Below are 21,232 nucleotides of genomic sequence, written 5' to 3'. Positions count from 1 at the left end.
GCTCCGCGATTGTGGCGCTCCTAAGACTAGCGCGCTGGTGAGCGGTGGACTCCGTCGTCGTAGACGACGATATGGCACTTGCCGTCAGCAGCGCAAACGCGCGCAGCAAGTGCGCGTGCTTCTCCAGGTGAGCGGTGATGTCGTCGGGCAGCGGCAAGGCCCGCACGCGCAGCACCACCGAATGGTCGGCCGTGTACTGCTCCACGACGATGACGTCACCGCCGGCATCGCCACCCTCGGCGGCACCGTCACCGTCATCCTGCTGTTGTCCAGCGTATGACGTCGTGGTTGTCTGTGCCGGCGCCGTCCGTGCAGCGCCGTCCTTGTCAATGCTCTCGTTGACCATGTCCACTTCCGGCGCCGGAACCACCGTCTCACGGAACGGCACGATCGGATCGGACGCCGACACCTGCAAGCCCGGCGCGTAGATTGCCTTCAGGTCGTCCAGGCAACGCTCGAGGTGCACCTCGCCGGCCGTGCTAAGTACGCACTCTCCCGATGACTCCATGCAGTACTCCACGGCCGGGTCGGCCGCGCGCAATCGCCGCAGGCCGCGCAGCATCAGGCTCATCATGGTGGCCGAGCCGGGTTCGAGGGCCACGCGGAGCACGGCCGACGTGGGAAACTCCATGGCGGCGAGCGGTGGCAGCGCTGTCGTCGACGAAATCGTGCCGTGGCGCAAGATCTGTTCACATACATATACACACGTGAGCATGCACACACACATGCATGCATACACGCACGCACGCACGCACACACACACACACACACATGTATAATGCACAGAGATATCTACAGATTGAGTACAACTCAATGATCAGTGTCCCGATGAGGTAAGCCTGGACCAACCTGGGTACTACACATGTACCTGAATAAATGGGATTATGATGTTATGTACAAGTATACACACCTCCTCTTACACAGGAAGACATATGCCCACACTCATACAGACAGACAGACCCACCACCACCACACATACACACACATAATGCACGGTGACAGAGCAGCTCCAGCGCATCTAACCTGTTGATCAAGTCCGGCAATACCGACCACACAGCCGGCAGGAGCATGGTCGATCTCCACCAGGTCACGGCCCATTAGCAGATAGAGAGCTCGAGGCTGACAGGCCACGATGGCAGCATCATCATCCAGCTCCGGATGCGCCTCAGGATCATCTCTGGCTGAACTACAACTTCCGTTGCTATCGCGGTAGAGCTCATCCGGATCATGGCGAGAGCGAAGAACAAACAGTTTGCGATCCGTCGTCAACGTGCCGCTAAAGACGCGTGTAAACGCTAACAGCACAGTGGTTTCCTCGTCTTGCTCTTTGCTACCATTGTTGTCTTGGGCAGGCAGTGGATGGCAGGTGGCACTAGTACTAGTGGGCTGTTGCGCTGGCTGTTGTGAGGGTGGCTGGGATGGCTGCTGGGTGTTGGCACCTGGAGATGGCTCTCCAGTTGTGGCCACAGCTGCAAGTGATGAGAAGAGAGAGAGAGAGAGAGAGAGAGAGAGAGAGAGAGAGAGAGAGAGTGAGAGAGAGTGAGTGAGTGAGAGAGAGAGAGAGAGAGAGAGAGAAAGAGAGTGAGTGAGTGAGTGAGTGAGATAGTGAGTGAGAGAGAGAGAGAGTGTGTGTGAGAGAGAGAGAGAGAGAGTGTGTGTGAGAGAGAGAGAGAGTGTTTGAGTGAGAAGGATCATCAAGTCTTCGAGCAAGTACTTGCCTACCCAAAAACCCAATACATTCGCTTCACTCCTGTTTTAGTCAAATGAAATCTGACACAAGATGAATGAGAGTCAAAAGCTTCATGCAATCAGAACATTCGTTCATTTTCTTCATTCATACGCTATTTGAAGGACTCTCCAAAAGTCAATGGATATTTATCAGGGGAGTTTCCTGGAAGGATGGATGGGACGAAACTTACAAAGGGAAGTGAAACGTGGTCAAGGGAGTGGACTTAGCAGAACTGTGACAGTGTGGGACAAGTACAATCTGGTGAGGTGTGCACCTCAACCAGGGGCGTAGCTGATCCCCCCTTTTAGGAGGGTGCATGGCCGCAGATGTGTGAGGATGGCTGGTGCATGTCACTCAGGTCATTACCCGACTGTCGCGTATAAAAGCAGGTGCTTACGGTCGTATAAGCCGGGGTTCAAACCATGCTTCTGTTCGAGTTATGTTTCTATTCAAAATATGCTTCTACGTCAACATCTTCAGTCTACACTGTACAGTGTACATTGTCATGCATGTAGTGTGCACATACCCCGGTACATGTACTTGCACGTATGCTTCTATTCAAATCACGCTTCTGTGTCACGGCGCTCTTCGAAAAATCGGCTTCTATTTGAGTCATACTTCTACATCTATACGGGTCATGCCTTTATACGCGGGGACACTACAGCATGTGCATGATGAGCCTAGGTCGACATTTTTAGGGGGGGGGGGCACGTGCCCCCCCCCCCCCGTACCTCATGCGGGCTACACACCTGTCAACGTACCTGCATTGTCAGCAGAGCCGTCGGTGGTGGTGTTGCCGGCGGTGCGTTGCTGCGACATCAGCTTGGCCTGCTGCCTCCTGGCGGCGATCTCCTCGGCACTGACGGCCATGGTGGGCATTGGCCGGGCTGTCGTCACACTGACGGTGTATGCAATGCAACAAGGTAGCAATGAGAGAGACAGTGGCAATGACAGCAAGAACAACAGTCATAGTACCAGCGCAGCAACATGTGCAGCAGCAGTATCCATAGGCTACACCAGGTAAAACATACACGCCCCCCCCCCCCCCTTCCGATTACAACACACGCACGCAGCTAATAGAAAGGTTCCGGGGTACGATTTTCCGTGCCAAAACCCGTATGGGCGCTACGGATTTTTTCCAGGGGTGCTCCATACGATTTTTCGGCACGGAGAATCCATGTGGACTGGCTTTCATACGAACCATGTTTCGTATGGAGATTTTGCGTCATCGGGTGCAGAAAGATGTTTTGCGTACAAATTTGGTACGAGAAACATCGATTTTTCACTGGAAGTTTGGATTTCGGTACAAATGTTCAAAGTATAAAGGCATAGCGCGGGAATGTGACGTGTTTGCGATCGTAACCTAGGCAATGACGGCAAACACATAAGTTCCGTACTCCGGAACATTTCACTGCTCGAAAACGACGTATAAAAACTCCGTAGACCCTCTACGGATTTTGGCACGAAAAATCGTACTCCGGAACCTCCCTAATGATACTTTTCTCATGGAGTGCTAACCACCAATTTTCGAGATCGCGGACTGGAAGGTTGATGGCAGCCTGGCTTAATACTAGTGATTTAAGGAGGCTCCAACCTTCTGCGCTGCGCAGCCGGTCTGGCGCTCTGTTTTTTGCAGGCAAAAGTCTTGTTTTTGCCGATAAGTGCGAAAAGTTGGGAAATTCCCATCTCAACTTACTAAAATTTGAACTCCGCGATCGACAGTCTTATCAGAGAATATTGTTTCATTCTGCACCTGTAGTCTTCCCTGGGCCCCATCGAGGTTCCTGTTGTTTTTTCCTCCGTTGTGTCAGTGGGTATCAGGGCATGTTTTCAAAAGCATCGCTGGTGTGAGCAAGAAGTTGACTTTACAGCTCGATTTCTCGAGATCCTGAATAATTTTGCTTGACGAAAAAATGAACAAGGAGAACGGAGCCAAGCGTCTCGATGGCAGTGTAACACCAGGGACCAAAACCTACTGTAAGCGCGTTTTGGAGAGAGAGACTGAAGTGGGTGCACAGACTCTGGTAAGTGGATCCACTTCTAATTCTCAAGTGGCGAAATATATTCCTACGCTGAAAACATTGCAGTCTTGAGTGAGTGGTAAATCGTTGGTGAGCTACTGCTCAGTGACTTGGGCTATTTACGAAAGCTGTGACCTGTCAGGTGCCAACGTCGCCAGCAGTAAGTCATCACCTGCGTCCACTTGAATAAAATACAGCACTGAAAATTGAGTATGATGTTTTGCAGTACTATTCTCTATTGTCAGTGTGTGAAGTATTTTGTAAATGTTGTGTAAATGTTGTGTTGTACAGCACCAGTGATTTGAAAATATTCCTACACTACTCGCACCAGTTCTATTATGATGAATGCATGCACCTCTACCCATAAGCACTATGTGCATGCACATACGCAGGCACGCGTGTGAGCCTAAATGTTGTTTGTGTGTGCGCGCGCGCGCGCGCGCGCGCAGTGCATGTTGTGTGTGCGCGTGCACGCGTGCACAAGTGCATGGACAGCAGAATATGGTAACTAAGCTCAAGAGCATGCATTTTGCATGTGGGTGTATGCTATTGCGGGTGCGCGTATATGACGTACGTGTATTTGTGTGTGCAAGGGGGTCTTGTTTGTGAGCATGTGCATGTAAGCGTACATGTATGTATCAATGTGTGCAATGCGCATGCACCCACATACACTTGTGGTTGTTCCATGTTATTGGGAATAGTGTATGATTATACCTAATGGATGCTACACTGATTACTACGGGTAGCAGTCGTTCATTGCCAATATTGAGTTGAACCTGCATCTACATTGTACATGTACTACAAACATGAAACTGCCCCCCCCCCCCCCCCCCCCAGAATATAACAATAATTGTTATCCTCCTCAAGCTCTTTGCCTGTTGCTTTATGAGAAATACTAGGAGTGAACTATTGCAAGAGTTGTGATGCAAAGCTGGTCTGAACTGTGCTCAGGGTCAGTAGGCCTCGGCCTGGATCATGAATAACGTTGTGCATGGATCATGCCGATATCCAGATCAAGGGCTAAAAAGCCCAGGAACCATGGCCTCATCTAGTCTCCATGTATACTATAACAATCTGGGGGACCATTCAATGCTTTTGACACAAAAAATTGGAGTAATACCACAAGGAATGCATGGAATGATCACCTTACCTGAAAAATAGCAATTCCAAGAATGGTGGAAAATCGGCCAATTTTTGATCCTATTTTTATTTTTGGAGGTCTAAAATGCACGGTAACCCCCCTAAAATTATATATTTCTAGTTTCTATGAAGTATGGGGATCCCAAAAATAAAATAAAAAGGGCATGTCCATGAAGAAAATATGAAGCTGTGCACCCAATTGTACTTTGCGGACGGGCATTTCTGCGAAGTTCATTTTTGTACCAAAATTACTATTTTTCTGAGTAGTCAATGCTGATTGCCAGATTTTCTTGCTCAAATGCTTCACTGTGATGTGTGAAAGGACTTGCAATCACAAAGAGAAGCCAGACAACTGGTAAATCTGAAATATGACCCCAAAACAAGCAAATTTAGGCTGAAATCGATAAATACACCCACCCCTAGAAATACACCTCAAACAGCCTTATCTCTGCGGAAACACCCCCTGAATTTTTTTGTGAAGTAACATGGGATGATATAGAGCACACTCATCCACAAAAAGGAGAGGGTTTATGAAGAAAAAAAATCACCCCCAAAGGGTTGGAGCCTCCTTAAACTTCAACGGGGCATCTAAGTGTGCGGTTTTGTACTGTTACGCTGTTTGAATGCACCGTGCAGTCGAACACACACTATTCCCTATGGCACCATTATTGAGTTGTTTTCCTCCATGTCGTCTCTCTTATCTCTCTTATCTCTCTCTCTCTCTGTCTCACCTAGTCTTGTTGTGTGCCAGGTCGGACTTCTTCACTGAGAACATCTTGGAGACAAACGCAATCACGGGCGCCTGCTCTGACGATGAGCAGGATAGTAGATCTGAGCAGGACACAGCAGAGGGAGCACGGCGGCGAAACCACACTATTTGCAAATACAAACAAGGTCACGGAACAGGGTACATAGCTGTCGGCCTTACATACTGTAAACTGCCTAATGTTTGCGACGTATTTAAAATGTTTGCTAATTTTGCGAGAACAGCATAACGCAAATATTAACCATCGAGAAATCAAACTCCAACAGTGGCTGTGATGTGTGGCCACAGTTCTCCGCAAACATTTGAAATCGTAAACTCGCTGGTTCTGAGAGATCGCACAAATTTAGCGACGTGAACATTGGGTGGTTACAGTAGTTGAAGTACTGTCTTCAAGGGATACTAGAGCAGAAGCCATGGCACACAGATCCCATCTCCCGTCCCTACAACAAACACACATACACCCACACACACATATACACCCACACACACATATACACCCACACACACATATACACCCACACACACATATACACCCACAGACCCCATTCCCCGTCCCTACAAACACATACACCCACAGATCAAGGATACAAAACACACCGTCTTTGAGTGCCCGGGTGCACGGCGGGTAGGATCCCAGGGCGCGCTGTCCGCCGCAGAGCAAGTTCTCAGCACGCTGTGCAGTCATATCCAGCGGCGACGGGAGATGCTCAACGACCATGCCAAGCAGACAATTAGCCAACGGTAGCCACTGGCCACACACTGCCGTCATCAGCACCCTGGGATCGGCACTGCGCAGGTCACGCGCTGCCAGCGTCAGGTTCATGGACTTGGTGATCTTGGCGATCTTCTCGCTGTCCCTGTGCACACAGACAAACAAACAGACGCACAGAAAGACAGACACACACAGATTCGCCGCTTTGTAAAATTCGAAGCTCAGAGTAACTAGTCGAATATCTCACGAAAGCATCCCAAACCCGAAGGATTTCTAGCCCCAATGCGCGAAGGTAAGCAAGAAGGCAGCAACGTTATTGTCAGGTTGAGAGCAACTCAAAATGTTTGAATGTACATTTTAGATCGCGCTCTAGCTTCGAGCTTCACCGTGCACCAACTCTCAACAAAGGAGTTGAAACGCTACGTGTAGTTGATAGCCAAGGTCTTCCTGAAGACGTAGAGCCCTCGTTTGTAATGATCCGACAATATTGGAGCGCGTGGCGAATTATTTAGTGATTGCATATTGCATCTTAAGCCTCTGAACTATTTGCCCAATGCTCTAAACGTACACTTCCCTCGGCACGACCCGTTGCTATTCGCCACGAGCCCCCCCCCCCCCCCCCCCCCGAAAAACATGTGCTCAAGAGCTGCAGATTGTCATGCATGCTCCATGGCCGTGAGCATTCTTACCGATTGCTGATGGCTTCGTAGACCGCCCACATGTTATCCAGGATGAACTGAACAAACAGCGGCTTCTTGCCCTTGGCCTGGAGCAGACAGCAATGGCACAAAGCAATACAGTAGGAGATGATGAGGCAGCCACATGGCACTAGCATGGATCAATACTGTACCCCCGTGCTCTGGACAAAGTGTGTGTGTGTACTAAGCAAGATTACAGTCCATTAAAATTTTCAAAAATATAGACGCGTGGTATTTTTGAAATATTTAAAAATTCTCTGGTTATCTTTGAGAACTTTTTCCGGAGTATTGCTCAGGTCCTTCACGCAATTACTGTCATATAGATTTTTAAGCGATCGGATAGCAAACGCCCAATTTCGAAATTTGTATGCACAAAGTGATCACAGATTTTATGTGGTATAGATGCTGGCCTAACGGTTTTTTGAAATCACACGTCTATATTTTTGAAACGCACTGTAATGTCTTATCAGGGTGTGTACTGCGTCAGTTCTACTGTACTGCAGTATGGTATATGCAACGCCTTGCCTGATAGGCTGCCAGCGTGAAAACATGTACTACAAATAGTAGGTTTTACAAGGTCTCTGAATTGCTACACCTCGGGTCTCAACAAGCAACGGAATTCAGACTGAGGTAGTCCTAGAACGAGGTACATATACATGTCACTGTCTAGTCATGGAGGTACAGAGAGTGCCGTACATTTGACACTTCCAAGACACACACACACACACCTCAGACCTCAGACATGCCCATCGCGGAAGCGATGATAGCGAACAGCTATGTTAGACATAGCAACTTGTGCTGGGATTACACCATTCAACAGCATGCCAGGCTGATGAATAGACCGCCACTAATTTTAGCCTGGTATCCACCACACAGCTGATTGAAGTGGCTTTTTTCTGGCCAGTGAATCCCTATTTTTCATTTTTCATTTTTTCACACACACACACACACACATACACACACAAACACACACACACACACACACACACACACACACACACACACACACACACACACACACACACATCCCCTCTTACCTGAGCCCCTTTCAGGATTCTTCTCGACTTCATGTTCAAGTAGTAGTCGCCCCAAAGTGTCATTCGTAGAATCTTCTCGCTGATACCCAGCTTACTGGCATAGAGACTGGCAAAGTCACATACCCTAAACACACACACACACACACACACACACACACACACAGACATACAGACAGACATACAGACACACAGATACACACACACGCACACATGCACGGTCACAGCAACAGCAACGTACATGGCATTGATGAGGCAATTGACAAAACAAATTGGTATTGCATACTCAGACTCAGACATGCCCATCGCGGAAGCGATGATAGCGAACAGCTATGTTAGACATAGCAACTTGTGCTGGGATTACATCATTCAACAGCTTGCAAGGCTGATGAATTGACTGCCACTAATTGCACACACACACACACACACACACACACACACACACACACACACACACACACACACACACACACACACACACACACACACACACACACACACACACACACACACACACACACACACCACACACACACACACACACACACACACACACACACACACACACACACACACACACACACACACACACACACACACACACACACACACACACACCTCAGACCTCAGACATGCCCATCGCTGAAGCGATGATAGCGAACAGATATGTTAGACATAGCAACTTGTGCTGGGATTACACCATTCAACATCTTGCAAGGCTGATGAATTGACCGCGACTATTTTTAGCCTGGTCTACACCACACAGCTGTTTGAAGTGACTTTTTCTGGCCAGTGAATCCACACACACACACACACACACGCACACACGCGCACACACTCCAATGCTTAAAGAAAAGCACAGCCCACCCACGGTGAGCTTACCGAAATCCCCAGCCGTCAACTGCACTGGCAAACACAACGTTTCCCTTGTCCGGACAGAAGTAGAGCGCATCTTCATCTTTCTTGTCGAATCCAAGTTCCCAGTCCTCAAAGGTTTTCTCTTTGCTGCCATTGCTAGGAGTGGCTGAATCATCTCCAGCCTCCTCCGCCTCACGCTGTGAAGAACAAAATCGAGTGGATGCATACACGTACACACGCATACATACACACAGATGCATGCACGCTCATACACACAACACACATGTGCGCGCTCACATGTGCGCCGACGCACGCAACACACACACAGAAGCACACAGACACACAGACACACACACACACACAGACACACAGACACACACATACACACACATTCCATCAAGATGTGGACCCAAACACCAAGGAGGCCCAGACCCTATTGAGAGAGTGCAATAGAGTATAGTTTGCTGTATTGTCCTGAGAGTTTTAGACCACAGACGGAGATGAACTAAAGATAGGAATTGCAGCTCAAGAGTGCCAATACTCTCAACTAGGGGTGTCATCGAGTAGTCGGGCACCCGTGCCACCTGTAATTAGAGCGGGTATTCAGCTATCAGTTTGCTGCTGAGAACCCGATCAGGTAATTGGAGCATGGTGTTTCGGCAACGGTGCACGTAAAAAGCACGGCTACCTGCTTACTGTACATTTTCTATGTAGCGCAAGTGCACGCTCACTGTACAAACTACCGGTATGTTAAAAAAAATACCCGATAGGGTACCCGTGCTACCCGGATAGAAATACCCGCACTCGTTGTCCAGCCAAACCCCTACCCGTTACTAGCATGTGCTTGCACGTCACAAACTGCAATGTCCTCACAAGAAATGCCCCCTCTCTCTCTACTATTTTTCACCCCTGGATACTCCTCTATGATTATCTATCTCTCATGAGCTCATCAGATGAGGTGAAAAAAGCCCAGAGCTGGCCGAATGCACAGCCCACAGTATTAGTGCAATAATTCGCTGTGAACTCGTTTGCTAATCTGTGCTGGGTAGGACATGGCACTGCTGGAACCCGCAAACAAGTTCACGGTTGCTACTAGTAATCGCCCTGCATGGCTGGGAAAACAAAGCACTCACCTCTGCTGTCTCCATCACCTCGGTAGCGAACAGACTGCCGGTGACCGCATTCACCTGCAATGTTCATGCACAGTATCAACAAGAGAATGAAAACAACAGCAACAGCAGTCAAACATGCAGTCAGAAACACATACACGCACACACATGCATGCGTACACTACACACACACATGCACCCCTCCCCCCCCCCCCCCCACGTACAGTATGAAGTGGTGTTCACATCTTTGTCATGTGACTGAGTTCATGCATAAAGTGATCATGGCGTGCGGACAGTGGAATCAACATGGCCGACGTCATGTGACCCATAGATGGGGGCAGAGATTGAGTGGTGTTGGTTATCAACATGGCTGTCCTGAACGGTCATGTGATCCATAGATGCGGGCAGAGATTGAGTGGAATTGGGTATCAACATGCCTGTCCTGTATAGTCATGTGATCCACTTGAAACATACATGTAATGCGACAAGTACACCTGGCCAGCGAGTAGCAAGACAGTTGTTCTAAGGTGGAGAGTACGATAGAAGCTGTGACCCATAGATACAGGGGTTGAGTGGAATTGGAAGCAACATGGTCATGTGATGGATGCAACACCACTGTCTACATGTCAGGACCGCCGGAACTGCAGTTTCCAACTGGTCCGATCCTACCATAGTCTTTCATACACTTTGTGTATATGGCGGGGACGCAGGCCCTCCTCAGCAGAAAACATGTGTTGGTAGCTACAACGTTGGTCCGGTGTTAACCTGACCAACCGGACCGGTTCCGGCAGGCCTGCATATGTAGTATGACAAGTGCACTGGCCAACACGCAGCAAGATGACAGGTGTACCACGGTGTACAGTACTGCGTATTTAAAGCAGAACATTTAGTCAGTGAATAATTCCGTCCAACTCTAAGGGTACGTTTGGTTGGTACGATCTAGAACAGGATCGAACAGCTGGTGCACATGGAGCAGCCTCTTGTCAACCAAACGGTACTCCAGAAACAGAGCACATTTTTGTGAAAAATGTGCCAAACTTGGTGCATTCTTCAAAATGCGTGTGGGTCACCATGGTCACTTTGTACGGTACAACGAATCCGACCCAAAAGCGTTTGCACGTGATCATTTGGGACCAAAATCGATGTTCCCGCCAGGTTTCACTGTGAAAAAGTGAAACTGCTCGGTCTGCTCCGGCCGCAAGGCCGGAGCAAGCAGAACATGTTCTGGCCGACCCAGAACAGGTGCAGTCCCAACCAAACGCACTGTTCTGGTGAATCCTGTTCTAGTACGTAACAACCAAACGCGCCCTAACAGAAAGACAGTTTGTCTGATGGAAATGTTCGTCCTTTGATGTTGAAACAACGAGTAAGGCTAGACGACTCGACATTTTGGTCCTGCGCTGAATTTAGTCCGAAAAGGCCGAAATCAAATTCCCGACGAATATTTCTGCTTGTACAGTACGCTACATGTAGAAGCTGCGCAGTGTGTTCCTGGCTAGACCTTACCTGCTCAAGAACTTGTGACAGGTGCAAGTGTGCTTCGGTCGGCGTCATCTGCAGCTCGCTGATGAGGCGGTCGATCTTGTTGATAACCAGAACCGGCTTGACTCCCTCACGCCACGCTTGCCGCAGAACGACATGTGTCTGGAGAATAGCGACCGAGACAGACAACAACAACAACAACAACAACGAGAATAATGATTTATACTGTTCTGTTGGCACTCAGACGCAATAGCCTACGTGCACAAAGTCATGCTGATGTCAGCCGTACACATTTCCCACGTGAAACGGGTGCTTTAACGAGAGAGCTTGGAAGCTCAGGGCCCTACGCTATGCTTTTTTGCCTTGATGACCTAGACAAAAAAAAAGCATAGGGATGTTATAAATTCTTTAAAAAATTCCTTTTTTTTAAGACACAACCTGGGATTCGAACCCGCACTATCGCGCGTCCTGCATGCATCCCCCGATACACTTCGCATACATACTAAGGTTACGTTTGGTTGGTCACATTCCCAAATGGGAATCACTTGGAATCACTCGGAATCATTCTCGCCCGTTTGGTTGGTCAAAAAAGTGCGTTAGGTTGGTCACATTCCACATGATTCCAGAATGGGAATCGCTGAGAATGATTCTTTTTGGAGAATGATCATTCCACCTCATATGCTGGAATGAGCATTCTCATTCCGGAATCAAAAATGATAATGGCTGCCACGAGCCAAACAATGTAGCAACAGGTTCAAGTGCCTCAAATCATGCACTCAGAAGTACCATGACTCTCTCAAGGAAACTAGAGTCGGGTAAAAGAAAAGACAGCCGCCGTTCCACAACGACATCATGGAATTGTTATGTCTAGTGATTCCTAATTGATTCTGGCGCGTTAGTTTGGTCAGGTGATTCTTGCCGATTCCCATTCCAGAATGGTTGTCATTTACATTCTGAAAATGCCCAACCAAACGCAACCTAATTCTTCCAAGTTGTTTCACATTGTGATCTTGCATTTGAAAGCCCTATTTGAATATGCATTGTGGCCAGCCGTCTTTGATGGCACGGTACGGTAGGGGATAGGTACGGGACAGGTACGATCGAGGGTAATACGACACCGTCTCCCGTACCGTACCATCAAACACAGCTGGCCACATACAGCTGCCCGCAATATTCAAATAGGGCTTTCAAACGCAAGATAATAACGTAAAGCAACTTGGAAGAATGGGTATGAATGCGAAGTGTATGGGGGAATGCATGTAGGGCGATAGTGCGGGTTCGAATCCCAGGATATGCCTGAAAAAAAGGAGAATTGAAAAATTTATAACATCCTATGCTTTTTTGCCGTCAGATATGGATAGCGCCAGGCGTGACACAAACAAACACACAAACAAACACCAAATTAAAGCTGTGTGGACCCTGGCTAGCGCCAGACGTTACTGAAGTAACGTCTTCTGCATAGCTACGGGAATAAAGAGAATTGTTTCCATAGTTTTGGTGCTTTACAGAATCTCAAAACAGTGTACCACCCAGTTCATTATAAGTTCGTTTCGTTTCTGCTCTAATCAGGTTCGTTTTCCTTCCTCTTTCATCGTTTTTAATAACTATATGTACTTGTAGGTTGCACGGTGCATATCGAGAATCTGGCAGTGTCGGAAGCCCACATCTCACGAGATTAGCTGCCATTTCTCGCTTCCCTCCTGTGCGTTTGTTGCTTATCGTGTTCTTGTTTGTATTCAACTTGTCTGTCCATTTCGTCATTCGCCCCTTCGATTTTGGAAAGCTTTCACGACTCTGTGGTAGTGTGACGATGACAGCAGAATTTGTTCTCCTTATTGCTATTTTATCCATTTTCTAACTTATTTTTGGGAACACAGCCCCATGCTGTGTGATGAGTCGTGTTGAAAAAAAATGAAAAAAAGAAGAGTGCTGGGGGAGTTGTAATGCGGGTACCACAACACCAGAAAACCAGCCATCCATTGCCATCATACCTGTGGGCAGACGCCCTCCACCGCATCCACCAGCACAATGGCACCATCGCAGGCGCGTACAGCCGTTGAAACCTGATAACGAAAACGAAAACACACACACATGCACACACGCACGCATGCACATACACACAAACACAGACACACCTCAGACCTCAGACATGCCCATCGCGGAAGCGATGATAGCGAACAGCTATGTTAGACATAGCAACTTGTGCTGGGATTACACCATTCAACAGCTTGCAAGGCTGATGAATTGACCGCCACTATTGACACACATACACACACACTCACACACACACGCACACACACGCACAGCACTGAGAAGGCTATACAAATTACACAGCCTTGCATGAAAATTACTTCAAAAGAAGTACTATGAGTGCTCATTGCCTGAAAAAAACTCACTCGATTTGAACTGGAGATACAATTTTTTTCCCAAACGTCAAGAAATCTGAAAACGCAACATAGCCTAGGGCGTTATTTTTAAATGTAGTGTGAGCACGATCATCACATTTCTTCGTCAAGCTGTCGCGTGGACGCGAACTTCAAGGGGAAGTTAAGGCAAAAATCAAAATTTCACCAGTTGTAGTCTTCGGGGTGCTGAGTCGAATGGTCTTGGTCCGAGAAAGCTGAGACGCTCCCTTCCTACCTGAATCCCAATCGAACTCGCGCACTTCCACCGAAACTGGGTGACTGCGCCCTACTAGATGGGGATTTGTATGCAAAATGTCACTAAAAGCGCCATTTCGTTCTTATAAAAGCACGGATGACCGCGATTGGCCCATATGTTGTAGTCTTTTGGACGCTGATTCGACTGGTTTTGGTCCGAAAAGGCTGCGATGCAGCGTTCCTCCTTTATTCCCAATCGAACATGGTTGAAGAAGCGGTCACGTGCTCCTGGGTGCCAAAATCACCTGGTCACCACGCCAGCAGGCGACAGCTTTCACACCAAGGTTCAACTCGAGTGACAGGACTGCACTAAAAAAAGGTCAAAACAGGCTGTAAGTTGTACCCTGCAGGCACGGTGACCAGGTGACTGGTGTACGCAGGAGCACGTGACCGCTTGTTCAACCATGTTCGATTGGGAATTGGGGGCGAACGCTGCATCGCAGCCTTTTCGGACCGAAACCAGTCGACTCAGCGTCCAAAGGACTACAACATATGGGCCAATCGCGGTCATCCGTGCTTTTATAAGAAGGATATGGCGCTTTTAGTGACATTTTGCATACAAATCCCCATCTAGTAGGGCGCAGTCACCCAGTTTCGGTGGAAGTGCGCGAGTTCGATTGGGATTCAAGTAGGAAGGGGGCGTCTCAGCTTTCTCGGACCAAGACCATTCGACTCAGCACCCCGAAGACTACAACTGGTGAAATTTTAATTTTTGCCTTAACTTCCCCTTTCATGTTGCAGCGTGAGCACGCCCTAATACTGCACTGTTTCACAATAGCTTGCACGCATGCATTCGAACAACCTGAATCGGACATACGTATGAACCAGAAAACAGAGCAACGGTTGCCGCGTACACTGGCCGTGTTGACAGGAAAACAGATAGTACTGCACGCACGAGGACCATGAATTCAAAGCAAGTTGGCGCGGGTGCTGTCACCTGTACGACCACCCACAGGCACTTACACACAGGTAGTACCGTAAAGTATCGCGAGAGCGCCCCCACCATCTCGTCATTTCGTGGTCTTTTCGTGGAGGTGGTCTCCTGTCTGTAGGTCATACGACACGAACTTTGTGCACAGTCATATTGCACGTTATGCAGTCAATCCGTACCTTCGAGCGGACACGAGCTCCACACCAAAACCTGCTAAGTGCGACCTTAGTACGCTACGGTTCTCGCACCGTACAAACTTCGTTGCACTCTGCCACACGATTTTCCTTTCCCTGGCTGTAAAATCAAGGTGGGGCGCTCTCGCGAGACGGGGCGCTCTGGCGGTGCTTTACTGTAGTACCGTGCATGCAATGGACAATGTATGTAGCATAGTTTTGAGTCTAATCAGGCATTCTAACCTCACTGGAGAAGTCCACATGGCCCGGTGAATCCACAAGGTTGATCAGGTACTCCTTCTGGGCTGCAGAACCAGTCAGAGAACCCGGCGCGCGCACACACACACACACACACACAAGCACACAAGCACACCCACCCCGTTAAAGACGCACACACATACACACACACACACACACACACACACACACACACACCACGTTAAATACACACACACACACACACGCATGCGCGCACACATACGCAAACAGGCACACCTGCTGCAAATCTCCAGCCGAGAGGTAGTTCAAGGGTGTGAAAAGTAGAAGCTGAACTTCTCAAGGACATTCTCATCAAAATTGTATTGTCATGTCGACATTCAATTATTATACAAAACACAGCAGCCAACGTACACCAACAATCCCTCTCCCTCTCTCTCCCTCCCTCCCTCCCTCTCTCTCTCTCTCTCTCTCTCTCTCTCTCTCTCTCTCTCTCTCTCTCTCTCTCTCTCTCTCTCTCTCTCTCTCTCTCTCTCTCTCTCTCTCTCTCTGTCTCTCTCTCTCTCTCTGTCTCTCTCTGTCTCCCTCTGTCTCTCTCCCTCCCTGTCTCTCTCTCTCTCTCTCTCTCTCTCTCTCTCTCTCTCTCTCTCTCTCTCTCTCTCTGTGTCTCTCTCTCTCTCTCTGTCTCTCTCTGTCTCTCTCCCTCCCTGTCTCTCTCCCTCCCTGTCTCTCTCCCTCCCTCCCTCCCCCCCCCCCCTCCCTCCCTCCCTCCCTCCCTCCCTCCCTCCCTCCCTCCCTCCCTCCCTCCCTCCCTCCCTCCCTCCCTCCCTCCCTCCCTCTCTCTCTCTCTCTCTCTCTCTCTCTCTCTCTCTCTCTCTCTCTCTCTCTCTCTCTCTCTCTCTCTCTCTCTCTCTCTCTCTCTCTCTCTGTCTCTCTGTCTCTCTGTCTCTCTGTCTCTCTGTCTCTCTCCTCATGCACGTCCACAGAGACTGCAGTACTGTCGGGTGCTGAAGAATGAACAGGAGGTTAGACTCTCACCAAGCACAGCACTCCAATGCATACTTGGTGACTCAACTGTGCATAGACCATAATACATGAAAATAAGAAGGGTCTAGGCTACGAGGTTGATCCCCCAGTTCTTCGGAACCCGATAGTACTGCACGCAATGGCTACCTGCGTACCTTTCTCAAATAGCAGTGCAATGGCACTGGACTTCATGGTGATTCCTCTCAGCTGCTCATCCTCACGGCTGTCCATGTAACGCAGCTACACAACACCGGCAAGCATGCACATACACACATGCGTGCACACGCACAAGCACATGAATGCCAGTAAACACACAGTATTTTCGAATTCAGATCACGCACACCATAATCACACACGCATACACGCACGTACACACACACACACGTACACATACAAGCACATAATTATGTGTGCGAACACCTTGAACCTTGAACGCCCATTGCCGTAGCAATGATAGCGATGGCTTCCTCACGCTGAGGGTCTAATTTAAACCCGAAATCTGCAGTATGGTGCATGCCGCTTGAGGTCACCAGGACGACGGAACACTCTGTCACAGCGGTAGTTTGGGCACGGGATGGCTGGGGCTTCTTTCTCGACCCTCTGTTGACAACACTGAAACCAGGTGGATCTCCCCTGCGCTGTGTCATACCAGTCCGCTTCAGGTAAACCGATGACAGTAAAGTCCGAGAACACAACATCCCGCCAGCGCTTCTTGGGACCATGTTGCGGGCGTTTGCAGGGCAGTTCACCGAACAGCATCTGCTTGGGCAGCCGGGTCTCCTTCATCCGTGCAACATGACCAAGCCACCGCAAGCGGTGCTTCCTGATGACCTCAGCCATGTCAACGTCCACCCCTGCCAGCTCACTCAGCGAGGCCGACGACAACCTCCCCCATTGTGCACGACGAGAGATACCGAGAATTGTGCGAATACACTGATGGTGAAGGGTGTTCAGTGGGCAAATGCCAACACACGCACACGCACACGCACACACACACACACACACACGCACACACACACACACAAAACACACACACACGCACGCACAACGCCACCTCACAACAAACTTCTACTAATCAAGCTCCACACACACACAGTGTGACAATAACAATGTCTCTAATCAAGGTGAGATGCTACAATACATGCACATGAACCAAAGTATGAAATAAGGCAGGACAGAACTTAAAAGCGTGAAGTCCAAAAGCCAAATCAAAGGTGTGTCTCATTATATTACATACCTTTCCCGCCATCCTTGCCGATATGACTCCATTGCTGGCGACCAAAGAGTCAGCTAGAGTAGTCTTTCCTGTATGACAAAAAAATAAACAAATATTTACCAAAGATGTTCTTCTCGTGCGCTCCAGACGCAGTCGTGAGTCAGTCAAGTGTCAAGTCAGTCGGCAGGAAGCGCGAGCTCCGACGTTCGGAGCTGACACTTTCGTCAAATATTTACCAGGAGCAGCAACAGCAAGAACGCAGTGTGGAGCGGCGGAGTGCTTCAAAATGTCAAATGGCCAAGTTCTTCGCAGCGTCTACGTTAACAGCAGCAGCATTCATATTATCATTGGTTTGTGAGTTCAATAAAATGTGAAAACATGTTATTGTAGCAGCAGCAGCAGCAACAATATCCACTGCACTACAAGCAATCCTTAAAGGGGAAGTTAAGGCAAAAATTAAAATTTCACCAGTTGTAGTCTTCGGGGTGCTGAGTCGAATGGTCGTGGTCCGAGGAAGCTGAGACGCTCCCTTCCTACTTGAATCCCAATCGAACTCGCACACTTCCACCGAAACTGGGTGACTGCGCCCTACTAGATGGGGATTTGTATGCAAAATGTCACTAAAAGCGCCATTTCGTTCTTATAAAAGCACGGATGACCGCGATTGGCCCATATGTTGTAGTCTTTTGGACGCTGAGTCGACTGGTTTTGGTCCGAAAAGGCTGCGATGCAGCGTTCCTCCTTTATTCCCAATCGAACATGGTTGAACAAGCGGTCACGTGCTCCTGGGTGCCCAAATCACCTGGTCACCACGCCAGCAGGCGACAACTTTCACACCAAGGTTCAACTCGAGTTCAACTCGAGTGACAGGACTGCACCCAAAAAAGGTCAAACAGGCTAGTAAGTTGTACCCTGCAGGCACGGTGACCAGGTGACTGGTGTACACAGGAGCACGTGACCGCTTCTTCAACCATGTTCGATTGGGAATAAAGGAGGAACGCTGCATCGCAGCCTTTTCGGACCAAAACTAATCGACTCAGCGTCCAAAAGACTACAACATATGGGCCAATCGCGGTCATCCATGCTTTTATAAGAACGAAATGGCGCTTTTAGTGACATTTTGCATACAAATCCCCATCTAGTAGGGCGCAGTCACCCAGTTTCGGTGGAAGTCCGCGAGTTCGATTGGGATTCAAGTAGGAAGGGAGCGTCTCAGCTTCCTCGGACCACGACCATTCGACTCAGCACCCCGAAGACAACTGGTGAAATTTTAATTTTTGCCTTAACTTCCCCTTTAACAATGAGAATTGTCTGGAGGTGAGGGGCTCCTTCCGAGCACGCGAGTGAAGGGCACTGATTCCAATGGTGAACGTCCCAGGTTGATCGGAGCAGTAGCTCCCGAGTTATAACAGTTTGAAGTTTTCACTAAATTTGGTGACATCATGATGATGTCATTATCTTGCCCAGACTAGGCCGGATTTATGACGTCAGAGAGATAGACTTTGTATGGGAGTAGATGGGGAATAACCGATTTCTTTCCTGTATCTCTGCAACAACGAACTTTTAACCAGAATTTTTTTCCAGTCGGGATACTGGTAGGGTGCCATATGTTCTATACCGAAGTTCGAAAAACATCCGACTTCATTGGGACAATGGAGAGCCAAAAATACTGCAATTTCCCCATCTACAGTACCCCCACACAAAGTCTACCTCTCTGACATCATATTCATACATCCGGCCTAACCCGGGCAAGTTAATGACATCATCATGATGTCACCAAAGTAAGTCACATGAGATTCCACTGTGGCACTCACTCCATTATCCATACGCTGTGACATGCTCGCCACCATGCTGCGCTGTCATCACACGGCCAGGCGTCACAAGGTAAGGAAGACTTACCAAAGGCCTCTCGCGCCACTACTGGCAGTACTGTGCTAGAGCCCGGGGAAGTCTGAACTGTCACCTCAGTACTAGTAGTCACAATTCAGTGAGCTATTTCAGCGTGCTATAATCTTGTGGGCCTACAATATCACATGACAATTGTATGTATAAAAAGAGTTGGTGGACAAGCCGTTGATTATTCACTCTCATTGTAATATCAAAAAGTATTCTTTCTAGACCAAAGAGTGGTATATTTGATAACATTTAATAACGATAGAAATTTCTATCGTTATTAAATGTTATCAAATATACCACTCTTTGGTCTAGAAAGAATACTTTTTGATAATTGTTTGTATGTCCACAGTACCCGTGCGATTGCGCCATTTCATTTCCACAGCAATTCTCTGTAGAACAGTGTGCTATTCACAAGTCCTAGTCATTTAGTACTTTCACAACCTGCACTGATGAGGTCTGCATGATCGAAGTTTTCACTTCCCTTTCATCTCATCCACGAAACTCCCCTGATAAGTAATAATTAAGTATCCACCTACTTTTGGAGAGTCCTTCAGATAAAGTCTGAATGAATGAAAGAATAAAGCAGCGGCATGGAAGAATTTATGCCAGTACATGTATCTACTATAACTTGGAGTTGTGTTGCTAGTGTGGTGAACGAGGTCGGCCGGAGATCGCATGTGCACGGAGGGGCGTTTCGACCAAATAACGAACAGGTCGAAAGTTGCTGCTTTCTGTAAAACAGCATATTTTCCTTTTTCTGGTTTTCTGGGCTTGCATTTGTATTGCATTTCATCCATTCCCTTCAAAGCGGTGAACCCCTTGATAGGCGACAAGCCTCTGGGTCATCCTAATAAAGACATTATTATTATTATTGCATGCATACACATGTTATTTTCGAATTTCGAATTATTTAATTTTAATTCTATTTCGCACCAACTCGCAATCTGCGTAGCCCTCGACATCACAGCAGTGCAAGCGAAATAGAGTGCAGTGAATATCACAACAATACAATAAATGCGTTCCCATCGAACTCTCATACAGGTAAGTGTAAACATGATTGTACTGCATCAGTTCTACGTACCGTGATCAACGTGGGCTAGAATACAAATATTTCGAACCTGCTCCGGCGCCCGCTGCAAGGCACACAGCTGGGATGGAGGAACAGACCTCCTCATGTCGCCGCCTGTGCGCAAATCGCTCTATCAGAAATGAGGAAAATCCACAGAAGGAACCAGGCAAGAGAGAGAGACTCTTTTGACTTCACTGTGAGTTAGACTGTATTTCTGACTTCGTTTTATTTGTCTGCATTTTTCTCATTGCATTTTGAAATGCAACAGCAAAAAGATCAAAAGACTACGCGAAAAGAGCATGATTATGCACGTGATCCGCGGGCATAATCATGATTATTAAATTTTATTTGGCTGGCTAGGCCGATCGTTTTTCCAAAGTTCGCTTCTAATCCCGATCTACAGACCCGTGTGGCATCGATTTGATAAATCGATGTGTGTATCCGCTGCATGCACTTGATCCGGTACGAGTAGCAACAAGTCATCGCCCGGATATTT

The 21,232-nt window shown here is 48.2% G+C and overlaps 2 protein-coding genes across 2 annotated transcripts in view; both read right to left on the bottom strand.

Annotated features, from left to right (window-relative positions):
* On the bottom strand, window positions 1-20,961 carry LOC135819667 (elongation factor-like GTPase 1; the record flags this gene model as incomplete). Its single annotated transcript, XM_065332915.1, is given in 15 exon segments — window positions 1-685; window positions 1,024-1,469; window positions 2,491-2,627; window positions 5,622-5,721; window positions 6,254-6,513; window positions 7,058-7,134; window positions 8,104-8,227; window positions 8,983-9,155; window positions 10,092-10,145; window positions 11,574-11,711; window positions 13,541-13,612; window positions 15,557-15,618; window positions 16,711-16,795; window positions 17,793-17,860; window positions 20,749-20,961. Coding segments are annotated over 15 exon segments (2,575 nt in total), but the record flags the coding sequence as incomplete, so codon positions are not given.
* Window positions 1-21,232, bottom strand: part of LOC135819662 (uncharacterized) — a 223,066-nt gene that overhangs the window by 55,135 nt on the left and 146,699 nt on the right. The window lies entirely within an intron of this gene.

This window comes from Sycon ciliatum, chromosome 6 (genome assembly GCF_964019385.1).
Source record: "Sycon ciliatum chromosome 6, ocSycCili1.1, whole genome shotgun sequence".
NCBI lineage: Eukaryota > Metazoa > Porifera > Calcarea > Leucosolenida > Sycettidae > Sycon > Sycon ciliatum.
The sequence above is the reverse complement of the archived record's forward strand: the minus strand, read 5'-3'. Positions and strand labels throughout refer to the sequence as shown.